Raw genomic sequence first — 26,680 nt, 5'->3', positions numbered from 1 at the left:
GACGAGTAAAACTTCCAGTGATATTTGACGCTTCCAAACAATAATGTGAGGTATCACAGATCCGTTGGCTGCCACCAGGCAGACATCGGCAGATTTAGAAAGAATGCGTTGTGTCCTAGATAATGGCCCTGGCAGAAGAGAACGGCAGCCTCTATGTCTACCAAAAATTGCACGCCTGTACCTGCATCATGTTAAAAGAAATGATTAGTGACAGGGGAGACCACGGCAACAAGCAATGGCCTACTTACACATTCCATGGCCATTGACAATCGTTCGAACATTTCTTCGCAGCAGTGCTAAGCCTGGAGTGGAGCTGATGAGTCTCAGTAGATAGCTATAAAGGTCGTTGGATTGGACGTGAGCGAGTGGTGGGTGATGGGCGGCTTTGTTGCCACTCCGTCATGTCACTTGGTGGCCATCTGTGGAGGCATTGATGAGGGAATTGAAGGTGGTGAAGTGGCTGTCCATAAGGGTGTCAACTTTGGTCATCAGGTCCTTCATGGGCAAAGTATCGACATCGGTTATTGCTGCTCGTACAGGTTTGAGTAAGCGCCGTACCCAAAGGGCACAAAGTAGATTCATCTCACGAGGAGAGCCGTCTACAGTAGGCTGTGGGTGAGTGATACTGGTCATTTCCCTAAGGGCGAACAACGCCTTTTGGTCCCCCAACGGTTCTTTAGAGAGCTGAAAAAATTTGGCTATACTGGCAGCTGAGAATTGCCAGTACTGCAACTAAACTTTATCAAACAATCATTGAGTTTATAAACTGCGACTTGCGAGAAAGAACCTAAAAAAATTCTAGCATGACAGGGCATGAGCTAGCATCATGCTTGCTCATGCTTTATCATACTAACTAAGGTTGGTCTCATAACAGTGCAGGGAAGAGCGAGTGATAAGATAAAAAATAAGAACCGTTACAGTGTACAAGCATGTATGAAACATGTGCGGTACACGCATTACCACTGTACTTGCCATGAGGCATTTGTATTAAATGTTTTTTCTAGGTAAAATTCTTGTTATCCTGTGCTAGGCCATAAGGATTATGCAACGCTGTGGAGATTTTGTACGATTTTTTTTTTTCTAAATTTCACCAGCGACATTTTGCATGTGGGAGAACATGTCATGGTTGTGTTTAAATTTCTTCATCACAATAAACTCTTCCATTAAATACTCCAATAGTATCCATATGGTAATAACTAAACGGCATATGATGCAATTTTTTTTATTTTACTGACAAATATTTATTCAATCCAAGGACAATATGATCAGATTTTGGGAGTGAAGGTATAAAAGTCATTTTGCCATACCATGACAATTTTTATGTGCGTAATTCAATTGCCTAGCTTGTTATTTGGCTGTCATTGGGTTAAAGATTGAGGTCAAGGTTAAAAAAAAATTAATTTTGCTATATCATGGTAAATTTTTATGAGATTTGCAAGAAACTAGTGTTAAAATATGCATAATTCAATTGCTTATCTTGTGATATACATGATAAAGTAACGTCATTACCCATTTTAGCGGTTTGGGGTTCAAAGGTCAGCTGGGTCAATCAACATGCTAAAAGTGCAGATTTCATTATTACGCGACCATTATTATCCAGTTTGTATGCCTAAACATGGTATCAAATGTGGCGTTGGCGAAGGTATGTGCTCTACTGAGTGCCCGTTCCATTTTTTTAGCACCATTCTGACGTACTGGATTCTGAAAACAATGTAGACTTGTCAGTGGTGGCAGAGTGTCATAGTAAGGATACGTTTTCTACCTACATGATCAAGGAGGGTATTCATAGAGGCCCTATGTAGGTGGAGAGCAAAGGTTACCATTGGTAAAGTATTACAAAGCAAAGTAATGCGATGCAATAAGGCTCATAAAGTGCAGGCCAGTGCATTTCATTTTGTAAGGAAAGAACCTGCGTCGTGGGAGGATTTGACATAGAATTAAGTTAAGAAAATAGTGCGGTTAATGTCTTCTATCGATTCTCAGTCAAAGAGATGACCATCATAGTTTTCACAGTGCAGCGTAAAAGGAATTAATAAAAATCTGATAAAAAATCTCTGTAGACAAATTTAGCAACAATGGATATTGTTTTTCAAGTCATTGTTTAAACATACGCTTATATGTTGATTTGCATGTTGCATACAAATATACGCAAGGTCAAATGTCAATGATAATTGTTGCTAATCAAAGCAGATCCTTAATTATCACGCAGTTTGCCTTGTTAGGAACTCAACCGTCGATATCTGTTTCTTTTAAGTGAGTTAACCTATCAAAATGTAATCAAATTTACTCTGCTTTCCCCTATTTTCTCTATGCCAATACTTAGCAACGTGTCGAACATGGGAACAAAAGTAATTCAAGCAATGTGTTTCATGTTCAGACCTTATTTTAGGCTTAGGTCGTCTATACCTCCCTGAGAAATTTTAGGATGAAGGACACGTGCTTATTATCGGTGTTAGGGGGCTTAAGGCCTTGTAGTACAGTATAAATACTCTTGTCCCGGAGGCAAGCTTCACCAGTTACCAGCCATGAAGTGTCTACTTATTTGCCTGCTCATTGCTACGGTTTATGGTATGCAGGAGAATTTCAGCTCTTCCAATATTGTTATTATTATTGAAGTTTTCATTATTACGTTTGATTTTCGGGATCAAAATGCACATTTTGCTTTGTTTTTACATTTTTCTGGCAAAATGTCAGGTTTGCATGAATTTAATTACTTCAGATCATGATAGTTTGCATATCTCAGCATATTTTAGATTATTGATGTGTCGGTATTATTTCTATTTTTAATATCATCAGCGTGATCCTCTAATAATTGTGTTACCACCTTTGTTTATTTTGTTTAACTGTCAACTTTTATGGTCCTGTCAACATCACCGAGACACCATAGGTTATGTAGGTCATGTGGTTTGAATGCTAAATGTGTACAAAGGAAAATCGTCCAACAATCGATATACAGCTCAAACGTTAATGAAAACATGTTTTGCTTCCACCTATGCATCAATCCGAATAATTATTTGTTTATCGGTTTTGAAATAATTCATCTTTATTTGTTATCGAATTGACATTTAGAAGAGCCTCTGTATGCTTAGTAAAACTCTGCGGTGGGCATGTTCGAAAATTAATTTTTGTTAAGATTTTAAAGGCAACGTTTGAAAAGAAATAAGTCTTTTGTGAAAATTTCAAAATAACTTTAATATTTTTTTGTTTATTTTATTTTTATTTTTTTATCTTTTTTTTATGAAATTCATGTGATATTGAGATCGATGAGCTTTTTCCTTGCTGTACATTCGTCCCAAATCAGCAGTGAATGTATATATAGGTATTTGATAAAATTGTATATGTATAAGCAAATGGTTTTTTCATTCAAAAGTAGATCGGATTATTTATATATTTGGTCCAATTGAATACTAATGAATATAGCTATCAGGTGACAGCCATTTCTAGTTATTTTTATTTTAAAAAGGAGCCCTTGATATTTTCATGTTAAATCTATTCATGATAAACAGAATTACCAAATGAGGAGGATTTTTTTCTCAAATTAGGCTGGGTTACGGAAAAAAAATCCATGGAAATCATTCTCGGCTTAGAATTCAGAATAAGAATCTACTAGTAAAAATAAAAAAGAAACTGCTATAGGAATTTTATTTTATTACATGAAGAAAGTATGCAATATGGTTTTTTACTTTATTTATGTTAAGCGAAATTTACATACATGGTTGATTAGTTTCTTAATAGAGGCCAAACTATTTATTGTAACATATTCTCAGCGTAAATTTCAGTTCGGCTTTTAAAATGAAAAAAAAAAGAAATAATTAAAACCCAATCTAATGGAAAACAGACTTTGCTTTTTGCTTAATCAGAATTATCTTAATTCCTGGCAGCGGCTCCTAAACATAAACCTAAGTTTAGGAGAGGCTCAAGTAGAATCGTGGGAGGCGACGAAGCCCTTCCTGGAGAGTTTCCATATCAGCTGAGTTTCCAGGAGGTCTACTTCGGCCACAGCTTCCACTTTTGCGGTGCCTCTATCTACAACGAAAACTGGGCCATCTGTGCCGCCCATTGCGTAGATGGTTATGACTTTGACAACCCTCATCACCTTAAGGTAACGACCATTGAAGTTTTGATGCCAAATGCCTGTAAATAGCTCAAACTAACAATAAGGAAACTGTGAACTTGGACCATCCTGTGACTTTATATGGAAAGTCATAATCTAGTCCACTGAATCATATAATTGTCCTCATATTAAATAGTTTCCTAATTTTTTTTAAAGGTTGTTGCCGGTGAACACAACTTTGACTTAGTCGAGGGCACTGAGCAAAGCATCTTCCTCTCCAAGATTATCCAACACGAAGATTTCGACCCCCGAAAAGTCATCAATGACGTGTCACTTCTTAAGCTCTCCAAACCATTCGTCTTCAATGACTTTGTTCAGCCCATCGCCCTACCGCTGCAAGGCCATGTAGCTACTGGTGACTGCGTCGTCACCGGTTGGGGTTCTACCTCTCAAGGGGGAAGTTTGCCATCGACTCTACGTAAGGTGACTGTACCTATTGTCTTGGATGAGGTGTGCCGTGAGGAGTATGGCAGACAAAAAATCGAGGACTCCATGCTTTGTGCAGGTGCTGACTTGGGGGGAAAGGATGCTTGTCAAGGAGATTCTGGGGGACCTCTTGTCTGCTCAGATGGTGGATCCAACTACCTGGCTGGTATCGTGTCCTGGGGGCATGGCTGTGCTAATCCTGGTTTTGCAGGTGTTTACACTGAAGTAGCGTACTTTGTTGAATGGATCACTTCCCATGCAGTCTAAAAGGTTCTTAAAAGACAAATAAAGCTTATTTTTATTAGATGTTTCACTGACATAACTTCTAATTGTCAGATATTGTAATTTTTCTTAATTCATTACTACTCTATCTGTATACTGCAATCAAAACTTACCCTTTGTAAACATAGTGAGCATCGAAAAGATACTAGACACTATTGACAAAGACCCGTTGGTCTAATAAAGAATTATATATCATAAACTAGTTGTATGCAATCTATACCATTCCTTTTCTATTTGACTTCAGAAAAAAAGCAGAAAAAAAAATTCTAGAAAGATATTATACTGACCATAAAGTAACTATATATATATATATATATATATATATATATATATATATATATATATATATATATATACGTGTGTGTTTGTGAATATTACACATGTAAAATTATATAGTGAATATCTAAATATATATATATATATATATATATATATATATATATATATATATATATATGTATGTATGTATGTATATGTGTGTATACAGTAATTCCATAGCAAACAGCAAAGAAAGTGAAGTCGAGACTAGACCAAAACAGAAAGGAAGAGTGAATAAAGCCACAGGGAAATCAGAGGTAGCAATAGAAATTGGTAAGACGGTGGGAAATCTAGGGAAAGAGTTTATGCACACAGTATTTGAAAAGATGTGGATCTAGAAGAAATGCCAGGGGACTGAGAAGATACTTGGATAATTAGATTGTATAAACATAAAGGAAAGCTGGTAAACTGTGATAACTACAGAAGAATAAAGCTTTTGGAGTAGATACTGGAAAGAGTAGTAGAAGGAAGGTTGAGAGATTTGGTAGATATACATGAGCAGTTTTGCGGGTTTTTGAAATGTTAGAGCACAGTAGCTGCGCTCTTTGTTGTAAGACAAGTCCAAGATAAGTATTTAGAAGGAAACAGGAAAGTTTACATGTGTTTTGTGGACCTTGAAAAGATATATGACAGAGTACAAAGAAGGTTAGTCTGTTGGAGTTCAAGAAAGACAGGAGGACCGGAGAAGTTGGTAAGGTTAGTGAGGATGATGTGTGAAGGTGCAAAAACCATCATACATGGGAAATATGAGAAGGACTGAAGCATTCCCTGTGAAGGTTGGCCTCCATGGATCTGTAACGAATCCATTCCTGTTCCTCATGATAATAGACACTTTATTATCAGAATTAGGGTACAACAAAGAACTGTGGGAACTGATGACTGCTGATCATTTGGTCATTATAGCAGACACAGAAAACAAGAAAGTTTTTATGGCATGGAATGGAGACCTGGAAAGGAAAGGATTGAAGGTGAACATTGGAAGGATGTGGTTAGCGGTAGAGATGGACATGAAGCAGTATACATTCAAGTGGAAGATGGTGCAATGCTAAACCAGATCAACAAGTTTAATTACCTGGGTTCAGTAATAACATAGGAGGGTGGACTTGAGAAAGCAGTGACAGTGAAATAAGCATGGCAAAAATAGAAAGTAACAAGTTGTTTTCGGCCACAATGCACTTAAGACACAAAATGAAAAAAAAATTTCATCTTTATTATTATTATTATTATTATTATTATTATTATTATTATTATTATTATTACAAGCTAAGCTATAACCCCAATTGGAATACCAACAGGAAAAAGAAGCCCAGTGAGGAAAGGAGACAAGGAAATAAAAAGTTACAAGTAATAAACAATCAAAATACAATATAAACCCAAGGGTTCCAACAGGGAAAAATAGCCTAGTTGGGAAAGGAAACAAGGAAATAAAAAAATAAAAGCAATAAACAATCAAAATAAAATATACTAAGAACAGTAACAACATTAAATTAGATCTTCCGTACATAAACTATAAAATACTTGAAAAAAAAAAAACCGGAAAGAGAGATAAGATAGAACAGCGTGTACACTCAAGCAAGAGAACTCTAATCCAAGACAGTGGAAGGCCAAGGTGCTGAGGCTATGGCACTACCCAAGACTAAAGAACAATGGTTTGATTTTGGAGTGTCCTTCTCCTAGAAGAGCTGCTTACCATAGCTAAATAGTCTCTACTACCCTTACCAAGAGGAAAGTAGCCACTAAAGTATTACATTGCAGTATCTAACCCCTTAAACGAATGAGAATTGTTTGGTAATCTCAGTGTTGTCAGGTGTATGACGACAGAGGAGAATGTGGAAAGAATAGCCCAGACAAAATGAGCCATAACCAGAGAGTGGGATCCAATGTAGTACTGTCTGGATCCAATAACTCTTTCCTGGTAGTATCTCCATAGGGGGCTGGTGGCCTGGCTATCCTACTACCTAAGACAGTTATCAGGCCTGTACTATTATATGGGGAAGAAACTTGGTCGCTTAAGTGAAAAGAGAAAGGAATATTGGAAAGGACCGAGATGAGGATAGTAGGATGGATTGCTGAAATATCACCACTGGAAAGAAGGGCGAATCAGGATATAAGAAGAATATGCGGTATATATAATGTGAAAAATAAAGCTGGGGAAGCTCGTCTGAGATACTATGCCCATGTAGTAAGAAGGGAGGAGGTCGTACCAATCAAGATGCCTAAAAAAAATTCCAGTGAAGGGGAAGAGGATCGTGAGACGTCAGTGGATCAGATAGATGGATGTGGTGAGGATGATATAGGTAGGATGGGACTGAGGGAAAATGTAAGGAATGGCAAAAAAAATGTAGAAAGTTGACTCGACCGGTCGACCCTGCCTTTGCAACAGTGGAATCGTGAACTTCCTCGGAGAAATGATGAAAACAGTAGGAGTAGTGAGTCCCCAGGTTGTCATGAAGAACAGCATCGCTCTAAAGGGAATCATATTCAAGGTAAATGCAGTTTATGAATCTAGATTTTCTGAGAAGGTGAGTAAGCTCCAAACTTTATCCTGCGTTGGACAAACGATAATGATCATGAAGAACTGACTTCAATCCCATTGAAAGATTTTAAGCGTAAGCATCGTCAAAGGGCGGTGTACCACACGTGTTTTATAGTCATACAATGTAATGCTGTCGCTTTTTTTTTATCTCTTGCTCTCTCATACACTGATGACAGAACAACCCGTTTAAGCTAGCCATCGCATGTTTTAGATTGTTTGATTTTTGTTGACATTCCTGATATCAACTTCTTGTATTATTAACTCACTATCTGTTGAATAAACTTTACTTGCATTCACTTCGCCTCTCTGTTAGCACCTCACAACCACCTGACACAGCGGGAATCTTGTAAGATTGTTCATTAAATTGTGTGAAGCGTTGTGATAAATCATTTATGTATTTCAAAATTATTCTAAAAAATTTCCATATCAAAGAATTTTATAGTTTTCTTTTGCCAATGCTTGTTAATTAATAAAGGATTTTCCAAATATTTTAGTATATTAACTTTAAACCACTATAGCCTTTCTATCGAAATGCAATTCCATAATTCAGCCAATGTTGTCTTGACAGAAAAATCTCATAAAAAAAGGGGTTATAAACACGTGGCGCCATCAAATATTGAATGGAAAGTGTAAATGCAGTTGACGTTTTATCCTGAAACCCAACTGGAGCTCGGTTACCCGGTGGTGTTGTCTTTGATCTTTAGATGTTACTATGATAATCATATATATATATATATATATATATATATATATATATATATATATATGTGTGTGTGTGTGTGTGTGTGTATATATATATATATATATATATATATATATATATATACTATATATATATATATATATATATATATATATATATATATATATATATATTTATATATATTGTATAGAGCATCGTCATCATCAGCCGTTACTAGACCAATGCAGAATAAAGACCTCAGACATGTCCTTCCAATTGTTATGTTCATGGTCTTTCTATTCTTTTTCACATCCGCAAGCTTTCATAGTTCGTCAAAACATCGTCTTCTCTTCCTTACCCTATTTCTTTTGCAATCTCTAGGGATCCATTCTTTTATTCTAAATGTCCATTTATTGTCTGTTATTCTCATTATTTGTCCTGTCCACGTCCATTTCTTTTTCTTACATGTTGTTAGAATATCCTCTACTTTAGTTTGCTCATGTATCCATGTTGCTCTTTTACTGTCTCTTAGTGTTATTCCCATCATTAGTCTTTCCATAGGTCTTTAGTAAGGTTCCAAGTTTCTGATGCATAAGTTGAAACTAGTAAGGCCATCACATTAAATACATTTCTTTTTAGAGAAAGTGGCTTTTTATGTTTCATAGCCTCATTTTCTTTTCTAAAAGCTGTCCATCCATTGCCTATCCTTCTTTTAATTTCAGTCTTGTGTCTTAGAGAAACGCTTACTGTCTGTCCTAGGTACGTATATTCATTAACAATTTCTAAAGGTTTGTCCATAACTCTTAATTGTTATCTCTCTCTATTTGCATTGAACATTATCTTGGTTTTACTCATGTTCATTTTCATTCCTACACTAATGCTTTCTCTATTCAAATATTCTATAATATTTTGCAATTTTTCCCATGACTCACTAAACACAACTATGTTATCTGAAAGTCAAAAGTTGTTAATATTAATTTCAAAATTTTCCTAATCTAATTTTTTTTAAACTACTGCTAGGCATGCTGTGAATAATTTGGGAGAGATGGTGTCTCCCTGTCTAACTTTTCTCAATCGGAATTTTCTTACCATATTTATGTAGTTTTAGGATTGCTGTACTTCCTGCATAGATATCTTCAAGTGTTCTAAAGTAAGATTCATCTATTCCTTGTCTTTGAAGCGCATTCATTACTGCTGAGGTTTTGACGCAATCAAAAGCTTTTTCATATTCTATAGACCCCATACATGTTGGTTTGTCAAATTCTGTTGTCTGTTGACTTTTCCATAAGTTGGTTAGTTGTTGAATATCCACTTCTAAAGCCTGCCTGCTCTCATGGATGATTAAAGTCAAGGTCTTTGTATTTAGTGTAATATGATCTATCTAAATAAATTATTTTATATATTTCGGAGAGTAAACTTATTGGGCGGTATTTTTTTCAGGTCTTTTGTGTCTCCCTTTTTGTGAATTGGTATAATGAAAAAAAAATTCCAAGCAGTATGTATATGGCATTCTTGCAGACATATTGTGTAAAGTTCAGCTAATTTTACTCTTATGAAATCTCCTCCTTCTGTTATTAAATCAATTGTTTGGCCATTTTATCCTGCAGCCTTGCCTCCTTTCATGTATTTATATGCGCTCTCTATATATAGATAAATAGATAGACAATTTTACATAGATATATAGAACTTTTCTCTACATGTTGATATGATTGTGATACAGCTTTTATTTTAAACTCAAGGGAAATTCAAGTTAAAAATAAACTAATCAGACCTTTTGTTACTTTAGCAGATAAAGAAACTAATCTAGGAACAATCATTAATTCGCTTTGTTCTTGGACTCTTTTATCTTCACCCGAAGTAAAGATATGACCAACTGTTCCCAGGTCTAATGGGAAATTCACAGCTGTCTTTTCGTTATCAGTATTTAACAACAGAGCGCAGTCTACATGATGAATGTTCGTTGTATCATCATCATCATCAGCATCCTAGAAGCTCATACGTCGTCTATCATCATAACGCAGTTAGACATGAAATGGTTTATACTATCCTGCCCTCTCTTTACCTGAACCTCAATGATTTGCTCTTTCTCATTAAACCTACTGTTGTAACGCTTGTCTCACTAGGTGGAGATACTGTGATCGATTTCAAAATCAATATTTCGATAAGCAGCAGTAGCCAAAACCCAAACTTGTAAGCATCACGGATTGTGTTATACAAATATAATAAATAGAAGGTATATTCATTAGGCTGTTCTAAATTGAAAACGCATTGGAGATAATGAAACACGGGAATTCAACACATGCTAAGATTAGATTAGGCTTTTCATTGGCGTTTCTTTTTTCATTTATATGGTTTCCCTGTATCATTGTGTAGGCCTAATGATATTACAGCCATGTTCGTCAATCTATACTATGAATTTGAAATCTTCATACTGTACCGTCCTTTTAAGAATAGCCGTGAACAGATCTTTACTGTTTATAGCATTATCATCCGCTTTCTTTTATATTCTATACCATAAAGGATCCAAATTTAACCGTAAAACACAGCGTGTTTCCATGCGAAAAAAAAAAAATGGTTCTGGAGATCGAGTAGTACCATAAATTGATTAGGTATTACAGAAAAAGATGTCTATCCGGACATTGCATTGCAATGTAGAACTATCCTTTTAAATAATTGACGGTAGACATTAAAAAGTTATTCTTGCTATCAGTTGAAGACAAACATGCATAGACAGTAAGCTCAGGAATTTGAGAAATCATTTTTCAGTAGGGGGAGAAGATTTCCCCACCCGGAGAGAAAAGGAAAAGAAGAAGAAGAAGGGTTTTTGCTGATAAATGAACAACCTTCTTCTTGAAGCAGCGCGAGTAAGTAATGGAACGTTGAGGTGATATATTACCTCGATACCATCGAGAAAAGACTGCGGCAACTCTCGATAAAAAAAGACCCATAATAAGTGTCCCAAAAAGAATCAGTCATTTATATATTTCACTTCGATAAGTTTCACGATTTATTACATTTGGTATATACTGTACTCGAGGTGCAGGGATTTCTCCATTACACACGGCGATAGATATTTCGAGACTCATGTTTCATGGGTAAGTGAATGAGGAGATGAATTTTGAAAATCAAGCTTTACTTAGTATTTTACTAGTATTTATTATATCTCCTCGTATTATTTTATTCCTAATGAGTCGGGTAATTCTTGCTTAGTACGTTTTTCTGGAGGCCTTTATGTATTGCATCGAAATTTACTAAACTAATGTCCTTTATATTTCTTTACTTCAATTTGTATCCAGTCATTTGCAATGAGGTATTGTTTTTATCATTTTTTATTGCTTTTCAACAGTAATATCATCGTTACATTAGTGCATTTGCAGCTTTTTTTTCTCACAAGAAAGTATAATAAAACCAAATTTTTTGGAATTAATATCTATTTTTACGATTTGTGTATTAAAAAAAATAGCACATAAATAGCAACCATGACCAGAGGGTAGCTGGAAACTTGATGAAATATATTTGATAGTTCGATCAACAAGTGTGTCTACAGCATGATCTCATAATGAGAGATGGCTTTCTTAAATGCAAATATAATGAAGTCGGTGTTCATAATTATAAAGTAATTTTTACTATTTATGAAATTATATATTAGTTGGAAATTATGAATTCTTCGGTCTGAAAGATTTAATGAGTACCTGTACATGTTATAATATTTTCTAAGATGATATATTAGAACGAAGGGGTTTTGAATGTTGCCATTTCGCTACCTTGCTGAAACACAGAGAATCGATGGACATTTCACTGTATAATTCTCTTCGCTTTATTTTCATCAAGTATGAATGCCCCCTACACTTACACAAACACACACATCTTGTTCATCTTGGAGGAAGTGAGAATATATATTGCCATTCCGATCTTTAGCCTATTGCCTTGACCTATCGAGCAGACATTTATGATGTAAAGTTACTAAATCACGCCTTGACCTATAGATATTCAAGTGACGTCTCTCTTTTTATGGCCACCCAACCAAATACAAATCATGCCTAGTGAATTCTTAAATGTTAGATTTCTTGTTTTTATTTATTCTCTCAGGTCTATGCAGTCCACCCTTATAATTCTAAGTTTTGAAGGACCAATTAAGAGGCATAATTCAATGTGTGAAAATGGACAAGTACACAAGTATCTCCCCTAATTCTGGTCTTTTTACTAGAACCAACATAAACGTTTCATCGCCAGAATATCACAGATTTATGCATTTTTTTTTTATAGAGTGAAATGTACAGAAAAAAAATGGTCGCATCCACCAAAGTTATATAGATATTTTGACTTACACGACTTAGTTCTTTTACGCTATTAAAAAGTACATGTTTCACCATGATCACTTTGGAATTATGTTTGTTAATTATGAGTGCGTTGTCAAGTACTCATGTTAGACCAGGAATAACAATCACTTATTGTCCGTGGGAATAGAAAGTAATCTGCAAAATGCCAATTTTTATCCTTTTTATTACAGCTTAATTTGAATCATTAATGGTTCGGATTGTAATGCCAATAGAATATGCAAATTCCTGCATAAAATTCATCTTTTGCAGCAGGATTTTTTTGGGTAAATAAATCGTTTCAGCTCGAATAGGAAATAAACTAACTCCATCTATTAAATACTAACATGAAAATGGAAATTTCCATTTAATGAATTCCGTCACACGGAACCACAAAAATCAGAGCATATTTTTAAAATAAATAAATAATTGATGTAAACTCGCAAATTATAAAATATTTTAGATTTTTGTTGTCCCTCACCCCTCATTTAACTTCATCCCCACATAATTCACTCCCACTTAACTCACCCCCCACTAAAAAGCTCCATGTCAATTGGTTTACTGTGAAAAAGTACATGTAATCATATTTTTCTGCTGCTTCCCTGATAAGGCTGAAGAGTAGCGCGAGAAATGTTTTTGATGGCACTGAAGCCTTTTTAAGGTGATTTGGCTGCAGTGCTGCGGAACAGTTTTCTTCTGCAGAGAAGAAGAAATTACTGTGGCAATTTTTTTTTTCTTGTGGGGCTGCAGCCCAAAACAGGATTATGCGGCTCGTTGCTTTCTGTTTGCTTCTTGCTGCAGTGCAAGGTGAGTCCACATAGTCTTGGTGGTCATCATTTTCATTGCCTTTGTGCTTGAAATTCTCTTTTCTTAGAGATTGTTCGTTTGATTTCCTCATACGCCATTTTCATTTCATCAGAGGTAAAATAATTTTCATTCTTTCAGAGATAATAATTTACATTGCCCAAGGTCCTCCATCATTTTCTCAGTACCAAAGTTCATAATTTTTAATTGTCTTTGGGTCATCATTTTTACTTCTTAGAGGTCATCCTTTCCTTTTCTTCATACGTCAACATTTTCTCTGCATCAGTTCGTCATTTTGAATTGCCTCTGAGGTCATCATTATCATTTCCTTAGAGGTCGTCTTTTAGTTTCCTCATACGTCATTTTCATTTCATCAAAAGTAATATTTTTCATTCCATCAGAGATAATCATTTTCATTGCCTCGAAGTCGTCATATTCTTTTCATCCAATTTCGTAATTTTTCATTGCTTCCAAAGTTGTCATTTCCCCCGCCTCAGGGGTCATCTTTTCAATACCTCCGAAGTCATCATTTACATTTCTTTTATGGTTGTGATTTTCATTGCCTCATTGTTGTTCATCGTTGATATTACCTCAAGAGATCGTCATTTCATTTCTTAGATGGTAATTTCTCCACATATAAGGCTTGTACTTGTGAATGTCCCCCCTTGTATTTTTCATTTGTGTACAACTCTGTTCTTCTAGGAAAACATGACTCAAATAAATTTGAGGAATTATAACTACGCAGAGTGAGGAGAGAAGTAGATAGATGAGAAACAGTAAATTGTCCCGAGGAAGACACACTGTAGGTGTAATATTCCCCTCCCAATCTTTTGTCTGTATTTTAATTCCTTTATTTTGTTCATAAATCCATTCTTCTCTCTTTGTGGTATGGAAGCTTGCTTTGAAGGCGATTCTTTTCAAGTATTTTGCACGCTTTTTTTAAGTATGTTTATTTTGATTAGTTATATAAAACTCGAATGGGTGTTTACATAGATATTTTTTGCTGCATTTATTGCAGATATTCTTGAAGAGTAAATTGCGAACACTCATAATTGTGGTGATATTTTATCATTAACATGTAATTACAAAACAACTTTATTATTTATGTTATTTTTGACCGAAGCGTCCCACGAATAATGCCAATAATGATGACAGAGAGGTGTAAAAACCGCAATTATTTTCAAGTCCGCTCAGGTGAAAATCAATAATGTCATTATTTACAGTAGGTCAGATCCTGCTCTGCTTTACTTATATTAGAAATATTGTTAGTGAGGGCAGAGATAACGCTTATAAGCTCTCCGGATGTATTTGGATATATCTAAACAGCAAAGTTCTTGTATATTATATAGAATATTGCTTTTCCATTCTGTTATTTACGTATACATATACTATTTATTGCTATGACCCCTTTTTCCAATAGATCCTTTTCATTTCCCCTTCTTTGTTCTTGTATCTTTTATCCTTTATCAATACGTTATCATTATCTTAGTATCAAATCGTTATTTTACACAATGCCCCCCACACACATGCGTGTGTGTGTGTGTGTGTGCATATATATATATATATATATATATATATGTGTGTGTGTGTGTGTGTGTGTGTGTGTGTGTGTGGGTGGAGGGATGGATGTATATAGGCCTATGTATATATATATATATATATATATATATATATATATATATTTATATATATATATGTATATATATATATATATACATATATATATATATATATATATATATATACTGTATTCATTATATAATGTGTTTGTATGTATACATATAAATGCGTTTATTTGTCTTTGAGCTTGTGGGTGATTTTGTGCGCGAGCGTTTGTGTGTGTATGTGTGTGTGTGAGTGAATACATATATTTACAATGTTATGCTTGGGAGTTCTTCAGTGTAAAGATAAATTCATAGATAAAATATGAACGTCAGAAAGGCACAACATGTCGTCACACAGAATTTCCACGAATCGAAATTATGATACAATTTCTGTTATCAAAGTTCCCGTAGGGGTGTAGTGCCATCAGTGCGTGTCACACGGTGCACTGTGGGCAATACATATGGTTCTTTACATGGATCCTTAGACCCTTATCTGTACTTGCTTTATATCCTTCTGCTTTACTCCAGGTACCTTTCCTAACATTTACTTTATACTGTAGTGTGAACTGCTGGGTTATCTCTTCGTGGCATTTGTGTGTTGAATGGCCACGCGGGCCCCAGCTCGGGGCTATATAGCCCACATTCATAAATATATAATCTTCGATCCAAGATTTTATTTGCTCTTCGTTTCCACCAATTTTCAGGCAATAAACAATTTATGTACACTTATTATCTTACCTTTATATTAGTCTGCGTTTTGTTATTATGTTTTATCTAAGCGACAATTTTAGTTTCTGTCTTGGTAAGATTTTCTAATATTAATTTTTCCTTCTATCATCGCGTCTATCAATTTTCTTCTTAAAATATTTTTGGAAGAGTAGCCTATACTGTTTCGGGTCATTGTAGAGTGATTTCAATTCCATGAAAATTCTTAAGTGATATTTTCTAAACCTCTGTCAAAATGAATGAAAAACTGTATACATTTTCCTGCACCTTTTTTAACGTATCATTACTTACGAAAATATTTATATCAATTCTACACAACAGGAAATATGAAGTGTCATCAAATGTTTATATTTTTTAACAACGAAAATCAAAGCAGCATTAGTGAATACAATAAAGAGCAAAAATTATGTTTGTTTATAAGAAAGATTCACGATTCATTTAAACTTTTATCAATCCTGATATGAAAATATAATCTGACTTTTGCTTAACTACAACCTCTTTAACATTACACAACAAAGTGACAAATCAAAACAAATCCTTCCTCTCTTTCTTTTCACTTTTAACACGCGCACACACAAAATTATTTAAATTTTCTTTAATATTTTCTTTGATGAGAGAGAGAGAGAGAGAGAGAGAGAGAGAGAGAGAGAGAGAGAGAGAGAGAGAGATTATTACCTTTTTCCTATTTTCTTTGACGAGAGAAAGAAAATTATTTCCTTTGTAATATTTCATTGTTGAGAGTGATAGAATTTTCTTTTTTCTTCATTTTTCTTTGATGAGTGAGAGAGATTTTTCCAATTTTGAGAGAGAGAAAAAAAATTGATTTCCCTTTTTCTTTGCTGTATTGAGTTCAGGCCTTCCCCGCTTCAAGCCCCGATATCGCCATCGCCATGTTGGGGTCATCGGTGGAGATGAGGCTTCGGCCGGAGAATTCCCATATACGCTGAGCCTCCAAGACACTGCCTTTGGCTTCCGCTTCCATTTCTGCGGTGCTTCCATCTACGACGAAAACTGGGGCATTAGTGCTGCTCAGTGCTTTCAAGGGGAAGATGTTTTGGATCCGAGCAACCTACTTGTAAGATCGAGATTGCGTAAAAATTATATTTATCTAATCACAGTCCTTTTCCATTCATAATCCTTTTGATAAGTCTGATTGATTGATTCATTTAAAGTGTTCAGGCATCCTGTTGGCAAGTCTGAGATTACGTTCTGATACGTTAATAATTATATGTATACTGTATATAAATATGTATATCAACACGTGTAATAGATGATGATGATATACAGTATATATATATATATATATATATATATATATATATATATATATATATATATATATATATATATATACAGTATATATATATATATATATATATATATATATATATATATATATATATATGTATATATATATATATATATATATATATATATATTAATATATTTGAGTATATAATTTACATATATGCATATTTCAGTTCATATATATATATATATATATATATATATATATATATATATATATATATTAGTATATTTAAGTATATAATTTACATATAAGCATATTTGAGTATATATATATATATACAGTATGTGTGTGTATTTGATTACATATGTAATATACATATACATATATATATATATATATATATATATATATATATATATATATATATATATATATATATATATATATATATATATATATATATGGCTCCTTTTGCTTAATGTAAGATTGCTTTTTAATGTCATCTGAAACTTTCTATACCGTAAGATTTTGGATTAAGAGAATGCGTGGTGTAAGCTGTTTGTTTTGATGATCTCACAAACATTCCTTGAAGTGTTTAACGGGTAATCATAAGAATTATGTGAAGAGTGTCCTTTCACATTACACTTTCCTTGGTCCTTTCGTCATCCATTTTCATCTTTTCTTTGAATAATGTCATAAATGAGAAAATTAATAATAATTATCTATTACATAAATTAAATTAAATATAAATGAAATTAGATAGAGACAATATATTCTCTAATAATTTTTAGTTATAATGAAATCACTGTCGTCAACATTTCTATAGAAATAACTTTGATCATTATTTTTCTTAAATATAGCTACATATTTATAAATTTCAATATTTATTTTAGGCTTTGTATAGTTCAAGTTATATTCATAGTACATTTTTATTTGCATTGTAGTTGATGTTACTGAATTTAGAGTATACACATGCTGCATACTTTTTACCAACTAGATAATGTCAACTATCATCCCCCTTAATATCAGGTCGTGGCTGGTGAACTAAAGAGGAATGTCACGGAAGGTCACGAACAGTCGATCCAACTTTCACAGTTCATTCAGCACGAGGATTTCAACGGCTTCACCATGAGCAACGACATAGCGGTCTTCAGAGTCACGAAGCCTTTCGTCTTCAACGAATATGTGCAACCTATCGACCTGCCCCCGGAGACCCACACAGCGACGGGAGACTGCGTCGTCTCAGGTTGGGGAACCACCGAAGAAGGAGGGGTAGCGTCTCAGTTCCTTCTGAAAGCTACTCTGCCCATCCTTACAGATAAGCAGTGTCGGGTTACTTACGGCGACGCCCTTGAGGAATCGATGATCTGTGCAGGTGTGCCTGACGGCGGTAAGGGTCCTTGCACCGCGGATATGGGGAGCCCTTTGGTTTGCTCTGACACAGGAGGATCTTATCTGGCTGGGATCGTGTCATGGAGTCATGGCTGCGCGCACGCAAACACACCTGGTGTTTATTGCGAAGTTTCCTATTATACCGACTGGATTAAATCTCACGCAGTCTAGTTTGTAGAATATATTTTCGGTTAATTCATTTGGTACACTCAGGATCCAGCTTTGATTAAGAGAATCTGCAATAAAGCTATGAAATTATCTTTTTTTCAGTCTTATTTGGGAGGTTCGAAAAAAAAAATATTCACATTATGAGTACAATAAATACCAGTAAGAGAATCTACTGACGATGGGCTTCACATTTTAGTATGTAAATATGTGCCCTATATATATTTATATTGTTCTGTAATCCGTGTACCTAACACTTCATAACATTCTTTAACATCTTGCTGTAAATCGTCCTCTCATCTCTTACCATTTATTAGTGAACCGATGTGAATGTTTTTTTCCCAGGATTCCCGTATGAATAAAGGATTTGATACGAAGGGGCAAACCTGCGTTAAATTACTGTTTGACTGCGCAATGTTAAGGGTGCATCACAGAAAATCAATGTCACAGAAATCGCATCCATATATATTAGCCACTGAGCCAAAAATATCTTAAAACATCTATGTAATCATACAAACGGAATAAAACCTCCAGTCTTTTAGTCCTTAGATTACGAACGATGGAATGACAAATACAAAGCAGCAGTCAAGACATGCTTATTAGTTTTGCAAGTTTCTTTTAAATCAGTCTTATCAAGATGGAAAAAAAAAGAGTTTTTCGGCATGTCTGAACTAAGGCTCAACCATCTAGGTTAGTATATGAAAATTGGCTTAACCAGACTTTCACATTCTTAGTATGTATGGAATTCGCTGTCAGAACCAGGATGAAAAAGTCAAAAGTAGTTAACAAAAGTTAGACTTACAGTAAAACAATCAAAGATTGGAGACAAGAAAAAAAGACTTGGATAACATAGAACTGTGCATGGGAAAAAAAATTATAAATATCAATTGGGACAGCTTAAGTCTTTCCCTGGGATCATTGATCAGCAACATATGAAAGGTTCTTAGTAAGTCATGGATTGTAAATGGGTTTAGGTTCAAGATGTTAAACAGATAAACATTTCAAACGATTCATGAGTATATGATTAAAGGAAGTAATCCAGCTGTCTGAAGTCTTCATGCAGTCAGATATCAACAGAGATGGGTTAAATGAATGCCCTGCTCTTTCTAAAGAAAGAAATTAGAAGTAAAAGAAAAGAATAGTTGTTACATTTCAACTAGCTTCATGCGAAAGGTTTCTTTCTCAAAGGTAGAGGGACCTCAGGTGCAGACAACCCCAGGAGGTTTGTACAAAATCATTTGTCATACTCCCTGGTATTTATAAAAAAAAACTTATGTCAATATTCTAGGAGTGTCTTGAAATTCTGCTGCAAGCATTACGCAGGGTACTATTGTAAGTGGAAAGTTCAGCCATAACTAATGAGGATAAAATATAGAAAAAAAACTACTGAGCATCATGTATTAATAATAATATGAGTTAGATTAAAAGTCAAGAAAACTAGATGCATTAGGAACACAGATTGAATAAGGAATAGTTGTGTGGATTTTATTGCCTCCAAAAACAGTATGGGGAATTGATACCACCGATTGTCGGGTACACTGATGCTTTAGCATAATATGAGATAATCTCACTATATTGGTGAAAAGATGACCAAGACTTTGGCTAAGAAGTAGTGTCCTAATAAGTTATTTAATAAAAGTTCATAGATAATAACTATGGTTAAAATATAGATGCAACCCTTTAAGATGAATGGTGCATACCTTCGAGATACAGAATTAGAAATATTGGTATGTCAATGTTCCAGCTATAATTTGCACCTAATTGAAAATGCAAATGCTTTTATAGAATATTATTAGAGGTTCGGAAAGTATTAAAAGATGCAACATCAACTAACCAAATTTAAGAGAAACGAAATGGAGACAGAGGCTATATAAGGGCCCTCATAAAATGGGCTGACATCAAACACAGAATGGGATAGAATTGGATAAGCCATGGATGGAAACCAGCAGTTTACCAGCTGCACAAATAATCAAATGTAAGTAGCTTCGCCTTAAAATGGGATGATATCAATTACTAAATGGCATGGAGGCGGATAGCCCATGGATGTAAACTAGCAATTTACCAGTCGCACACACAATCAAGTGTAAGGACCTTAACCAGAAAATTGGCTGACATCATACACGCTATGGAATGGAAGTGTTTAGGCCATGGATGCAAACCAACAGTTTACTAACTGCTTGAACAATTGAGTGTAAGGACCCTGCTCAGAAAGTAGATAGGACATGGATGGAATCCAGCAGTTTACTTACTGTTGGAACAATGAAATGCAAGGACCATCCCAAGAAAATAGGCTGACATCAAATACAGAATAATAAGGAAGTGGATAGGCCATTGATGGGATCCAGCAGTTTACTAGCTCCTAGAACAATGAAGTGTAAGGACCATTCCCAGAATATAGGCTGACATCAATAAAAGAATGGCATGGAAGTGGACAGGCCATTTACTAGCTGCTTGAACCAAATTTAAGAAGAACGAAATGGAAACAGAGGCCTACCCACTTCCATGCCATTCTGTGTTTCATGTTAAGCGGGGTTTACACGGGCGAACAGCTCGTCGAGCCTGGTTCGACAACCCTATGTTTGAATTGATGTGCGAGCGTGTAAACGGGCTATTTGGTTGTCGAGCGCGCTCGTCGAGTGGCTCGATGAAAGTCAGGCTCATCTTGACTTTTGTGGGCGGAGCTACATTGTATGACGAACGGTGTGAACGGGTGTCGAGCATCGACGCTCAGTTGTTATTCAAACCTGCTAGAGGAAACATCATCAAAGAAATGAATAATGGCTGCCGTTAATGAAAGCAGGATTGAGAAGGAAGTCGTACTTGATTTCATACATGTATATCGGGCTCATCCAGCTTTATGGAAAGTTAAATCAAAAGACTATTCCAATAAAGTAGCCAGAAACAAAGGAATAGCGGCTCTGCATGAAATATTGAAAGAACTAATTTTAAAGCAAGAAGCAAGTTGGTGTGTGAAAATTTCTCTCTTATGTAGGCAATCCTTCATCCACTTTGATCTTTTTTTTCCTTCTTAGTGCCACTGCTAAGCAATGGCTATCAAATCGTCCTGGTCGAGAGACATATTGACGTTGTTTTAGCACGAGGCACACTGAGGTTCGATGTACTGTCTGAAAGCTCTTCGAGCCATTCTACAAGTAGGTTCGACAACCGGGCTCGGTGAGCTGTTCGGCCGTGTAAACCCGCCTTAAAATTCAAAATTAGGACCTTACACTCAATTGTTCGAGCAGTTTATTGGCTGTTCAAACAATTAAGTTTAAGGACCCTACTTAGAGAATAGGGTAACATGAAACACAAAATGGCATGGTAGTGGATGGGCCATGAATGGGAACCAGCAGTTACCTAGCTTCTTGAACAATGGAATGCAAGGATCATCTCCAGAAAATTGGCTGAAATATAACATAGAATAGTATGGATGTGGATAGGCCATACTTTTATAGATAGTCGAATAATTAAGAGTCCATGCTTGAGTAGTTAGATAAAGGCGGATTTGCTTAAACAAAGTTATTACTTGGAGGCAATACATCCTAATAACGGTTTTAGGTTGAAGAAAATGCAGCAAGTATTTGCTTGTGACATTTTCATGATTCGTATAATCCATCAACCATTTGTGCACCGTGTTACACATTTATTTGATACATTAAAGAAATCCTTTGAAAAACACAAAAAAAGATAAATAAAAAGCCCTTTTAGAATTACAGCGCCTGTTTTTTAAGACAAGATATCAACTCAAATACCACGATCTTGTTCCATTTTGAGAAAAAAAAAATAATCAAGAATGTAAGTGATAAATTTCTTTGAGAACCACGATTTAAGATTATTTTCAAGCTAAGGAAAGTATTTGTAAAATGCCGATGTTTCATCGTAGGAGTATTTTATTATAAGCATTTGTTCGTAGGTAACTTGCATAACATGATGCATTCAAATCTGTATTGAGATCATACTTATTTATCGGAAACATTTTTCTCGTTCCTTAATTGACTTTTGGATATGCCTTTGCCTTTGTTTTAGCGTTTTTTTCGGTTTGTATATATATATATATATATATATATATATATATATATATATATATATATATATATATATATATATATATATATTTATGTATATATATACGCACACATTTTATATATGTATGTATATACATACATATATATATATATATATATATATATATATATATATATATATATTCAAATGAGCCATATATATTTTTGATACATTAAGGTCTGGATTCTCTTAACGACCTCGGGATCAGAGCCCGAGGCGAAATCACACAAAGGCAAGAGCTTGTGACCGGCCCGGAATCGAACCGTGGTTGGCAAGCTTGTATAGACAGTGACTAAATCACTTGGCCAAGTGGTTTAGTCACTGTAGACAAGCTTGCCGACCAGGGTTCGATTCCCGGCCGGTCACAAGCTCTTGTCTTTGTGTGATTTCGCCTCGGGCTCTGATCCCGAGGTCGTTAAGAGAATCCAGACATTAATGTATCAAAAATATATATGGCTTATTTGAATATGAAAAACTCGTCTAAATGTGCAAAATTTATCATATATATATATATATATATATATATATATATATATATATATATATATGTATGTATGTATGTCTATATATTATATATATGTGCACACACATTTTATATATGAATATTTATATATATATATATATATATATATATATATATATATACATATATATATATATATATATATATATATACATATATATATATATATATATATATATATATATATATATATATATGTATATATATATATATATGTATGTATATATATAAATATATATACATACATATATATATGTTATATATATATCTATCTATCTATATATATATATATATATATATATATATATATGTATATATATATATATATATATATATATATATTCATTCATGGATTTTTTCGGTAGTTCTTTGGAATCATGAAGTCATAGGTTATTGACGCCTCTCTCTCTCTCTCTCTCTCTCTCTCTCTCTCTCTCTCTCTCTCTCTCTCTCTCTCTCTCTCTCTCTGTATATATATATATATATATATATATATATATATATATATATATATATATATATATATATACTGCATATATGCATATATGTACATATATATTATAGTAATGGTTTTATTGTGTATCTTTTGTAAATTCACGCATGTGGTGATGGCACAATTGCTACTGCTTTTAATTGGGTGTTTACTTTTCTGTTGAATTTTCATAAGAAGAAAATTCAGCTGTAATGGTGAGAGAGAGCGAGATTTTAAAATGGACAAGGAAGTTCCGAAAAAAAGAAAATCGATTACCATGCTATGCAGTTGCTTTTATCAATTGCATTCAAAGCGTCTCGTACGAAAGTGATCTAAAATTGTGATCGTATACCATTCTATGATTGAACGCAGTCTCATCTCAAAGGAAGTGTGGTTTATCTATAACAATCTCATTGCTATGATCAACCAGTTTAGTTCAGTCAGTAGTACACGAGACTCAATTTCGGAATCTTTGGTTCGCGCCCCTCTTTGGGCGAGAAAAAGTTCGAATGTGTTTAGGCAAAAGCTTTCATATTGAAACTGCAATATAATAACCTCCCTGCTACTTGTAGCCCGGCTTGCTCAGTCGGTAGGGCGCGTAACTCGGCTCCTGCAGGGGAATTTCCTTACCAGTTAAGCCTCTAGAGTACTTCCTTTAGCTTCCGTTTCTATTACTGTGATGGTTCCATCTACAACGGAAACTGGGACATATCTTCTGGTTAGTGTTTCCAGGGAGAGTGGAATAGGAAGATACAAGCAACATTTTTGTAAGTGTTTTAGTCGTGTGATTAAGTCTTGAATTTTCTTCATAGATACTCCCTCATTTAACAACAATGTAAATAGCTTGTTATCTTTATTTTTATTTGTTTTTCAACCTGGAGAGTTGAAATTTACAGAAGATTCTTCTCCCTAAGATTTCTATTTTTTTTTTCTTTTTACATAAAATTCCCTCATTCAAAGAGAAATTTTTCTCTCGGAAGTAATGTCATACTAAACTCTTAGAGATAAATCAACCAGTTTCTTCACCATGAATGTTTTTCATAAAGCTTTGCAGATATATTGCAGTCCCGCTCCTTCCTCTTCTGTTGTATAAATAGAAAATAACAGATACAAAGTTATTCGAAATCTTTAAAAAAATAATGTTTAATCAAATAACAGGTTGTTGTAAGCGAAGCGAATTACAAAGAGACCTCACTGAAAGCCACAAGCAAACAACTCGAATTTCATATTTTGTTCAACAGTTTTTTTTTTTTTTTTTTTTTTTTTTTTTTTTTTTTTTTTTTCAACGGCTTCACCTTCGCTACAGTAACGACATAGCGGTCTTTAAGGTTTTGGATCCTTTGACCTTCAACCAATTTGTTTGGCCTATCGTCCTCGGACCTGTCAATCATATTACCTAGGGGCGCTGTATTATATCAGGTTTGTGTTCCACGCAAGAAGGCGAAGTACCTTCGAAGTTGCTCACGGACTTGTAACCTACGTCAGTCCCCTGGAGCATTCAATTTCCTATTTTTGCTTTTCGAGTAGTTTTCCTCTTGATTAAGCATAGAATGAAAAGGCTAAAGAGTGTTTGTGGTCATAGGGAATAAGTGTGGCACCAGCATTTTTGACGTGGCATAGATTCCTGCAAAGTCAATGTGAATTTCCACTGATGAAGGTGGCTCTACCTAGCTGGTATCACGTCTTGTGGTCACGGGTGTGATATGCCCAGCCTAGCGTGTACTGTAAGGTTTCTTTATCGATGACTGGATCAAGTCTTGTGTAGCTTCATAAATGGATAGTCTTTGCTGAATCTAAATGGAAATAAAAAATTAGCATCTTCCATAATTTCCTTTAATAACTGTGATAGTGTGTCGCCCTTTGCCAAGACACGTCATTATCTACTTATGCTAAGCAAAGGAATCGGAGGTTACTCAATGTCTAGATTCATTTTCACCCGCAACGGTATAGGAGTTTCAAAATATCTAAAATACTAGGCTGCTATGAACAACTGATTATGCCTTTATTAATTTGATCGTATGTCAGAAAATCCTGTATTCGGTAGAACTTCAAAGGTTGATATAAGCATGGTTTCACAGAATGTCTTTTACTTATTCATATTATATTGCTATATATCTTATTTTGTATAAATATGTCCTTTCTTTTCTACAACTTCTTTAATTCTTCGATTCTTCACCACACTGGGCTGCTTTTAGCATTCTACCTATCAAACTAGGATTGTAGCTTGTCCTATAATGGTGTCAGTAGTAATGATAAGGATAATAGTTAATTCACTTGTATCATTAATAAATGTAGGATTCCAAAGGCTTTTAGGGGGATTACAAAATGCGATCAAATCTTTTCGCTCGGTTTTCGTCCAACCTCTTATAACTTTCACTTCATATTGCAGTTGCTAGGTTTTCCCATAGTTGCACCTGGCCGCTGAATGACCCATATTCATGAATCCAATCTTTCAATCAACAAGGCTTTTCTCCTAATACTTAATTTTCGGCAATAGTCACAACTTCGTTATCGACTTCCTTTGACACATCTTTCGAAGTATGTCGGCCAGCGTCATTATTGCTTATTTTGCATCACTCTTCACCTTGTGGCAGAAGATGATTATACATTTTATTTACTATACGTGAACTCTCTATTTTGATCAAACTTAATGTAAAAACATCAATAGATGCATAATGTATTTTAATTGAATAATTGAATTAAATTTTAGCCGTAATGAGACACTATACGTATAGGATTCATTGAAATCATCAGAGATTGATAAATCTAAATTATTTGGCTTTATTACTTTGAAATGTTGATATTTGGTGTGGGACCGAAAATCTAATGGAAATTACTCCCATATACGATATAAGGTTGTAAAAAAAGTGTGGAACATACATTTAATTCTATTTTGTCGTTTCAGATTAATGGGATTATATAAGGTTACACGAAAAATGTGCAAACTCCTATTATAGAAAATGAATGCAAACATGCCAGGTAGGCTATAGGGTTACAAACATC

The 26,680-nt window shown here is 34.5% G+C and overlaps 2 protein-coding genes across 2 annotated transcripts; both read left to right on the top strand.

Moving 5' to 3' along the window:
* The first annotated feature begins 1,554 nt into the window (after positions 1-1,554).
* LOC137621893 (trypsin-1-like) lies at positions 1,555-4,989 on the top strand. Its single transcript, XM_068352397.1, has 3 exons — positions 1,555-1,642; positions 3,882-4,102; positions 4,271-4,989. Exons 1-3 carry the CDS (start codon positions 1,555-1,557, stop codon positions 4,805-4,807), a joined length of 846 nt encoding a protein of 281 aa, XP_068208498.1. The 3' UTR covers positions 4,808-4,989.
* An 8,330-nt stretch (positions 4,990-13,319) lies between these two features.
* LOC137621672 (trypsin-1-like) lies at positions 13,320-18,710 on the top strand. The gene is made up of 3 exons (XM_068352176.1): positions 13,320-13,481; positions 16,663-16,883; positions 18,090-18,710. Exons 1-3 carry the CDS (start codon positions 13,439-13,441, stop codon positions 18,621-18,623), a joined length of 798 nt encoding a protein of 265 aa, XP_068208277.1. The 5' UTR covers positions 13,320-13,438; the 3' UTR covers positions 18,624-18,710.
* Positions 18,711-26,680: the final 7,970 nt, after the last annotated feature.

The sequence above is a fragment of the Palaemon carinicauda genome, chromosome 28 (assembly GCF_036898095.1).
Source record: "Palaemon carinicauda isolate YSFRI2023 chromosome 28, ASM3689809v2, whole genome shotgun sequence".
In the NCBI taxonomy this organism is placed as follows: domain Eukaryota; kingdom Metazoa; phylum Arthropoda; class Malacostraca; order Decapoda; family Palaemonidae; genus Palaemon; species Palaemon carinicauda.
This window is presented reverse-complemented; position numbering and strand designations above follow the sequence as displayed.